General features: G+C 37.2%; 1 protein-coding gene across 1 annotated transcript; it reads left to right on the top strand.

The window, feature by feature from the left end:
• On the top strand, positions 3,490–4,831 carry LOC109726744 (aspartic proteinase nepenthesin-1-like). Its single transcript, XM_020256531.1, has 2 exons — positions 3,490–4,015; positions 4,356–4,831. Exons 1-2 carry the CDS (start codon positions 3,490–3,492, stop codon positions 4,829–4,831), a joined length of 1,002 nt encoding a protein of 333 aa, XP_020112120.1.

Genomic DNA, 9,273 nt, shown 5'->3' with positions numbered 1-9,273 from the left:
AAAAATCAACATATGAGGTCATTTTCATGAGTTTTGAGCTTGCTACTCCAATCCGTGCTTCTGACTGTGCTGTGGAGTCAGCAAGAACTTCTGCGGATAGGAACCTTAGCCAAGATATCCAATTACACTCAAAAGTGATAACGAAAAATTTAAAAGGGAAGGAGTAAATCTACTCTTCTCTATTGTTGTCATCGTCGTGCCCCTTCTTGTGGCAATCCTGACTTTCACATTGGTGCTTGAAAATGATGAGGAGATGCTCACATACTCACAAAATAGCCAAAAGAAAAAAAAAAAAGAAAGAGCGCTAAAAAAGGTTATTAAGGCCAAAAGAGGGCTAATAGAGTAGAGCTGTAGAGGAGATTAGAGAGTAAGCTTGGTTGTAGGGATGTAAAACGGGCCGGGCCTCCCATGGGTCGCCCGGCCCGGCATGGCTTCGGATTTTGCTGCAGCACGACACGAGTGCTGTACCACCCATGCCGGCCCGGTCCGTTGGGGTGGTGCTAAGCCTCAAATTTTAGGCCCGATGGCTCGGCACGGTCTGGCACGAATCAGGCCTGGGCTATGCCAAGCCGAGGAGAGCCCACAGCCCAGCACGACACGGCCCGCTTGGGCCATGCCAGCCGGGCTAGCACGGTCCGAACGCTATGGCCCTAGGGGTCCTAGCTCCTAGGGAGAAGGGCTTGGTCCTAGGAGCTCTCCTCCCAAGGTCTGTAGTGGCAGACCTTGGGAGGAGTGACTTGGGAGGAGTGATTTTTGGTCTAATGGACCAAACAATTTGATTTATTAGACCAAAAACTTTATTTTTTTTCAAAAATAATAATAATAACATTGCATATATTTTTTTTAAAATAAAAATTTATTATGTTATATTTTATATTTTTTAAAAAAATTTTAAAATTTTTAATCAAAATATCAATTTAACTAATATATTTTTTTATTTTTAAAATTTTGCATATTTTAAAAAAATAAAAAATAAAAGTTTAAGCCCGAAACATGGCCTAGCCCGACACGACCCGAGCAGGAGGCTTGTTTGCTCCAACCTGGCCCGCCTTGGCCCGGATATGAAGCCGAGCCGAGCCGGGCCAACTCCTAGCCTGTTCCGGCCCTGACTAATGTGGGCTGTACTGGCTCAACACGGCCCACATTACACCCCTACTTGGGTAAGAAAACGAAAAAAAAAAAGACAAAATAAGAGAGAGACAGAGAGAGAGAGAGAGAGAGAGAAAGGGGTGTCTGCTGGTGGTGCAGGGTTAAGTGAAGTGAAGAAAAAGAAATGAGAGAAAGAGAGAAAATGTTAGAACATAATGTGTGAACAACATAGTGACATATGAACTCTAGGCAATACTTGAAACTAGAGATAAAAGAATATGGTAATAAACCTTATGGATAACCCTAAAAGTCATAAAAACTTAGGGTATAATTGTGGGACACGTTGAGACCTTATGGAAGTGTTATATTGGGTGGTGCCAATTTTTCTCGATGCCCTACTTTGTACTTGGGAGATGCCAATCCTCTCGACTCCCTACAGTACTTAGTGATGCCAATTTTCTTCAATGCCAAGTGCTCACTGATTGGAGGGACGTCGATAGCCTTGGACTCTCCATGAGGTATATAGTGAGAAATAATACCAAACCAAATAATTAGTAAGTGACAAGAGCTAGTTGGGTAAACTTATAAACCATTGACATAGTGTCGCTAGTGGCATATTGTATATGTATCTTGAGGCATCGTAGTTGTATCTTATTTACTTATATTTCTTTTATAGAAATTGCTATTTTACTTATTATTGTTATCTACTAATACTTCTTTTGGACTAAGTGAGTATAGCGAGCTACTTTTGGATGTTACACCAACTGAAAACATATTTAAAGTTCTCAACCCTTTGTTGTACGTTTAATTACCTCTTTTCAAAGCCTTCTACCGCTGACGAAGCATGGGACCATGGTAAAAGTATCGTGAGCTAGATAGATCGTGGTTAGTTGGTCAACGAAAAGTACCTTTTTTTGTTGAGTAAATAATGTAACATTTTCGGTTAAATCAAATATTGTAAGCTAAAGAGTTAATGTTGAAATGATAAATTTAGAAGTATTCGCTCTGGTGTTCTATGTACCTATATCATATATGAGTTTTTCAGGTTGGTATATATTTCGCTTCCTGTGGGTAGAAGAACCTTGCCTGTTCAGCAGGTATTTTGCACATGCCCGAGCAAGTCCAACCGGCAGGACTCGGGCCGTGACATCTTTAGCAAATTATGACAAGATAATGTTACATTTTGTGACGCCCCTAGGATTTAGAATAATCCTATATATAAAATATAATAGGGCTAAACCTCTTAATCCGACTATAGCATTTGGGCGGTGGTTAGGCCCAAGTGGTCAAAAGGGTTAAGCGTACTAGAGCTAGAATAGTTCTAGAATAGATGACCCTTTGGGAAGCGGGCGTCACAGTTGGTATCAAAACCAACCACCAGCAAGAAATATAAAATGAGTCTCAGCTTAGCTAGAATTACATAACGGGCAGAGCGCAGCTTCCCATCTGATAACCATTGTGGGTGGAGCTCAGTTTCCTACAATATCAGTCAAAGGCTGATGCAACGAATCTCACATCGCCCGGTGCTTGTAAATATGCTTGAGCCTAACAAGAATGTCAGGACTTAACGGGGGGAGGAATGTGACACCCCTAATATTTGAAATAGTCATATATATATAAGATATAATAGAATTAGACCTATTAATCCGGCTGTAGTATTTTGGACAGTGGTTAGACCTAAAAGGTTAAGAGGATTAAGTGTGTTTATAGAGTTAGAGTAGTATTAGGATGGGTGACCCCCTGTTAATCAGGGGATCACATGTGCGAAAATTTTATGTAGGGTTATTAAAGTAATTCCATGTCATTCATTTTACTATACATTGTTTGCTAAATTAAAACTACTTTTACTAATAAAACTTCTATTTTTCAACAAGTTGCAATTTCTTTTTTAGTATTTAATAAGCTATTAACTTGTATAATTAGAGTGTATAGATAAAGAATACCAAATTGGAAGTTTTTTATTTTTTATAATCTCTACTGAGAATATTTTACTTTTGCTATATGAAATTTGGAAAAGTTAAGATATGCATATCTCAAGGATATCACCAAAATGGTACCTAACATCTATAAATTTAATGAACAATAACTTCAAACTCAACATTTGGAGGCCGCACAATTCACATTTTATTGATTCATGTCCAAAAATTTTAGGTTGTTAGAAAATCCTTATTTGCTTTATATTGTTCTAATCAAATTAATATTGTTATGATTAGAGTCCCCATTACGAAAGAGTAAGAGATGGCACAAACATGGCATATCGTTCTTTTTGTCTTGGTACTTTTACTAAAAATTGTTCATTCTCTACACCTCAATTTGATCCATAAATACTCCATCTACTCTCCTCTCTTTCCTGGAAACCTTACAAAATATGAGAGGGCGAGGCATCTTTATGCAGATGACATGGCTCGCGCACGACTCTTGAGACTATCCCTGTTAGGTCTCAACTACAGCGTAGAGCATCTCCGTTTTTCTCTTAAAGCTCAGCCCCATGTCTACATGGTAGAGCTCTACATCGGCACGCCCGCCAAAAGGAAATACTACTTAGTCATGGACACTAGCAGTGACATATTATGGATGCAATGCAAGCCATGCATTCATTGTTGGAAACAAACTATGCCGATCTTCCACCCGACCAAAGAGTCGAGCTCTTTCGACCCGATACCATGCAACCATACGTTGTGCGATTTGAATGACCCAGATAAGAAATGCGTTAAAGGCCAATGCCACTACAATATCGACTATAACGAGGGCTCTTCATCGAGAGGTGTCCTCGGCTCTGAGACATTAGGTTTCTCTTCCGACAGGTCGCAAAAAGATGTTGTGCGTAAATTTGTTTTTGGTTGCGCAAATGATAACAAAGGTTTCTCGATGCCAAAGGAGTTGTCAGGAGTTTTCGGCCTCGACATGGAGCCATTATCACTGGCAAGTCAGCTAATGGGACCGATCGGTGGCAGGTTCTCATATTGCCTTCCGCCGTTGACGAGCAATAGGCAGCCGTCCGATGTACTACCTGTTGGCTTAAGTGGGCCAGCATCCTGCCCTGTGGCGGGAGGCCATGTGGGCCGAGTCATGTTCGAAATGGCGTGAGGCTAGGTTGGGCCGAGTCATGTTCGAAGTGGCGTGAGGCCAGGTGGGCCAAGTCACCATCGAGACCCGTGGGCGCTGTTTCTGTACGCTTTAAGTGAATTGGTTGCGTATTTCTAACAGCTCGAGCTTTTGGGATTAATGGTTAGCGCCAACGATCCGACACTACCTCCCTCTTTCAGACATCAGTGTTGCCGGCCATCGCCTCGGCTTCACGCCAAACGATTTTGCTCTTCGCAAAGATGCTCGAGGGCTAGTGAGAGGGGGCTTTTTTATCGACTCGGGCTCAACATATACCGCATTAAGCACGGGAGGCCCGTATGAGCGAATAAGGGAGGCATTTAGAGCACACTTCAAGCAACTTAAGCTGCGGTCGGCGAATCACAGTTCATTTGAGGTTTGTTATAGAGTGCCGCATAAGGGGGTTAAGGGGGCATTGCCGAGCTTGACGGTTCACTTTAGCGGCGGCGTCGATTATACAGTGGCACCACAGAATGTGATGGAGGAGATGGAGAAGAATATAATCTGCGTCGGCATAGTAGGTCGTCCAAATATGAGCGTTCTTGGAGAACATTACCAATACAATCACCATTTCTCGTACAATGTCAGAGAGAAGCGATTATCCTTCGCTCCTGCTGATTGCAGTCGAGTTGTATGAAATGCATATTTAGCGTATCCGCCATTTCGGTCATTTTAATACATCAGCTTTACTTTGGAGTGAAATTGATATAATTTAATAAAATTTAGGAAAAACTTCAAAAAAAGCCCCTGTGGTTTCGTAGTTTCTCACTTTGCCCCCCTGTGGTTTAAAATGTATCAATTTGCCCCCCCTGTGGTTTCGTTTTTATCTTTTCGGTAGCTTTTTTGTTAATATTTCATTAAATTATATACAAAAACCTTCAGATGCCCATCTAGATTTATCAAATATTCACTTTAATACCCTTTAATTTTAACTTTATCACTGATTTAAGGAAAAAAAAATGATGAAATTGATAAGAAAAAGAGAGAAAAGAAACCACAGGGGGGGCAAATTGATACATTTTAAACCACAGGGGGGCAAAGTGAGAAACTATGAAACCACGGGGGAAGTTTTTGAAGTTTTCCCTAAAATTTTATGTCCTGCATTTTTAGTATCACCATGTTCATCTAGCTTTAAACATCATCTCTATTGAGAATGCTCTAGTTGTTGCCTTTTGAAGGTGTGCTTGCTTTTGTTACACATTGTTTTGGTGTATATAAACCAATTTTTGTTTGAGTACTTGTATAATTAGCATCATAATTATTTGCTCTTACATAATTAATGTATGGGGTTGACAAAATGATGAAGTTGAAAACATTAATTTGGTCAATATGACATATCTTGTTAACTTTAATGAAACAGCTGTTCCCTCCAAAAGCGTACGTAAGCCAGTAAAAAATGATATATTTTTTTTAATTTTATATTTAATACCTTTTCTTATATCTAGGTTCGAGACTTTTTGATAGGTCCATGACAACGAGAGGCTGAATTAAAGGGGAGAAAATCAATTAAATAATCATTTTCTCCAAATTTTTAGCTGGTGAAGAGTAATATTTTTTATAATTTTATATTTAAGATATCTAAAGGTGCTTCAAGTTTGAGTGCAATTAGAATTAAGGGGTACTTTGATTTTAGAAAAAGCATAAAAAATGCTTTATAGAAAAAAAATCATAAAAAACATACTTTCTAAAAACTGCTTTCTAGAAAAAAAAAATCATAAAAAAATAAACTTTCTATACAAATTTTTTGGATAAAAAATTTGGTAAAAAAAAATATTTTTTCCATAAAATATCAAAAAAGAAACTTTTCAAATTTTTTTCTTTAGGAACCAAATGAACAGAAAAATATTTTTTTAAAACTGTTTCTGAAATTTTCTTTTTTGGAAAACCAAACACCCCCCTAAATTTCTCTCTCACAGAGGCTTTCTAAAACACTCGACACAAACCAACTAAAGGGAGAAAAATCAAGCAATTTAGTTTTCACCCATGGTCAATCAGATTTCAAATTCGGATTCAAACTTTAGTTCGTTTTCATATCCGAATTCAAATACTTAGATTGAGACTTCAAATTTGGATTCAAACATTGGATTCTGATTTCGAATTCGGAATCAAGTTTTAAATTCATATCGTAAATGACATCGAAAAATCATAAAAATTGATCTCTAGATACTTTCAATAGTTTGGATTCTCTATAAAAAGGATCAATCATTAATTCAGATATTTCATCATCAAAATAACTTGGTAGCGCAGAGGTCTCGATGATTTAATAGTATATACAAGCCAGACTATATATTTATATGCTAGTTAAAGCGCACATTCAATGCACATCGCATTTATTTTTAGATAATTTATTTGTAAATAATTTTAAAGTTAAAATTTTGAAGCACAATTTTCAAAGGAAAAAACTAAATATCTTTTTTTTATCCCGGCTAAAAATGAATTTGTTGGTAGACCCAAATTTAAAATACATGATTATATATATACACTACAACAGAATTATATCATAGGGACATATTTTTGGGACACTATTGTGTAAGTGTCCTATTAATGCCAAATTTTTTTTAAAAAATATACTAAGGCCTAAATATAAATCCCAATCTAATCAAAAGTAAAAAATTCCTCTACTCAACCAACCCCAGCAAGCCCACCTGGCCCGATTACAAATAGAAAAGAAAAAAAAATGAAAAAATGATCATCATTTCCCCTTCTCCTTCTCCGTCGCAGCAGTCGACGAGGTAAGGTTTCGGCAGTTGGAATTTGGCCGCGAAGAGGGCTACGATCGCCACGTGTCCCTCTGCAACAGGTCTCGGGTGCCAAACATCAACGCGGCCCTACATATAGCGACCCCACATATAGCAACACTCTAAAAAGTGTCAGTAATTTAGCCAGCAGCATTTTTTTTTTTATCTGTGTTGGCATTTAAAAATGTCGCTATACACCGTTTTTGTTATAGTGATATTGTACATATAATTTAAATAATAAATTTTAAAGAATTATAGTTCATTGACACTTTTCATTGAATGCATTTTTTATACAGGTATTTATTGGTTGGCTAAATGAAAACCTACTTTTATTGATGGAAGTTACTATTTCATTTTCTAACAAGTTGCAATTAATTTTTAATATTTAGTAAGATATTTTCTTATACAATTAAAGTGCATAGACATAGAATGCCCAATTGATAGTCTTTTTTTTCTTTTCTTTTTTTCTCTCATCCTTTACTAAACATATTACTTTTGCTATCTACTATTTGAAAAGTTAAGATATGCATATCTATAGAAGATATCACCATAATGGTATCTAATATCTATAAATATAAGATACAATAAGTTCAAACTCTACATTTTAGAGACCGCGCAATTCATATTTTATTGATTCAGACCTGAAATGGTATCTAACATCTATAAATATAAGATATAATAAGTTCAAACACTACATTTTAGAGACCCCACAATTCATATTTTACTGATTCAGGTCCGAAAGTTACAGCTCATTGGAAAGTCCCTATTTGCTTTCTACTGTTTTAATCAAATAAATAATATAGTGATTGAGGTCTCCATTAAGAAAGGGTAAGAAATGACACCAACATGGCATATCACACTACAGGAAAAAGCTATTGTAGAGGCGGTTGTTCAAAGACGTTTGTAACAACCGCCTCTACAAAATCTGTTAGGGGCACCACCCCCTCACCCCTTCCCCGCCACTACGCCCCTCCCTCACTGCTTATCCTAGTGGACTTTATTTTATAGTATTCTTAGATGATTTCTATAAATTAGTGCTGGCAGATTCTAGTAATTTATGGAACTGATGCATTGGTGATTGGTGTAGCTTTGCTTTTTTTGATGAAGAACAGTTGGAGTGTTTTTATTTACATGTAACTAGAGGATGATATATATTCACGAACATATTGCTAGTTAATTCGTATTGTTAGTTAGCTTTTTTATTCACATTTTATTACAAGTTCTTGCCACCATCCTGCATAATGATTTATTTTGAAACTTACTAACCTATACCTTTTTTCTTTTTCCAGCATTGGGCACGAAAAGATTAGCGTCTGAAGAGTTCATCAATGATTGGGATAATAAAAGGCTAAATGCAGGGCATGCAATTCGGCTCAACATGTGGTGCCCAGTTCTTTATTGCAATAATCCTTACTTAATTAACCGAGGCCCCCAATTTAGAATACCAAACTTTTGCTTTCCCTTGCTTTGTAATGTATATATAAGTGTAGTAATGACACATACTGCAAACGTTATTTCTTAAGTACTTATACTCCTTTTGTGTGGCTTAATTTACCTAACCAAAAGCATCTTTCGTGTTAATTAACTTAATTAATTCCATCATCAGCAAACTTTTTCTACGCAAACTTTTTTGTTTTCCTCTCTAATTTGCGAGGCTAATAGGGGCCAACACTGTAAAAAAAGCGAGTTCTTAACCACTATATAACAATCGTCTTTTGTGAAATCATTTTGTGGCTTGATTGAGCTGTAGCCTCCAAAAGCTTCAGTTAGATGCATCTACATTGGATCCGCGAGCAAATGATTAAAATGATTAACAGCTCTGCAGATTTACTTGCAATGTGTAAAGAAAAGAGATTCTTTGTAGTAGTTCTATTTTTGTTATTTGCAGGTAAGCTTGAATATCTTGTTTTGCTGCTGATTTTAGGAGTTTATAAGATTGTAGATCTTTTCCGTCGGCTTTTGTATATATTTTTGGTGGAATTTAAGTGGGAGAGTACGATTGTGTGATGATGCTGATCTGGGAAGTTTTGCAAACAAGATATTAAACCTTTGTTAGTCCTTCTGATTCTATTTTTGGTTGTGCAGCATATAAGCATTGGAGATGTTTGTTAGCAGAGGTGAAGCATTGGAGATGTTTGCAAACAAGATATCAAACGGATGTAGAGGCACTGTCTATACCGGCGTTTTAGAGGCGGTCGCAGAAACTGCCTCTACAATTCGTAGAGGCGGTTTAAACCGCCTCTACCGGCGGTAAAAACCGCCTCTACAAGCGTGTTTTCCTGTAGTGTCACCTATACTTTGCTAGCACTTCCATTAAAAGTTGTCCTTTCTCTACATTTCA

Source organism: Ananas comosus, linkage group 21 (genome assembly GCF_001540865.1).
Source record: "Ananas comosus cultivar F153 linkage group 21, ASM154086v1, whole genome shotgun sequence".
NCBI lineage: Eukaryota > Viridiplantae > Streptophyta > Magnoliopsida > Poales > Bromeliaceae > Ananas > Ananas comosus.
Note: the sequence above shows the minus strand (reverse complement) of the source record. Positions and strands in the feature narration are given on the sequence as shown.

Excerpts from the sequence above, each read along its gene's own strand:
- LOC109726744 (XM_020256531.1), top strand. The coding sequence starts at position 3,490 with ATGGCTCGCGCACGACTCTTGAGACTATCCCTGTTAGGTCTCAACTAC. Across the intron at positions 4,016-4,355 it reads GGAGCCATTATCACTGGCAA|ACATCAGTGTTGCCGGCCAT; the intron begins GTCAGCTAATGG and ends TCCCTCTTTCAG.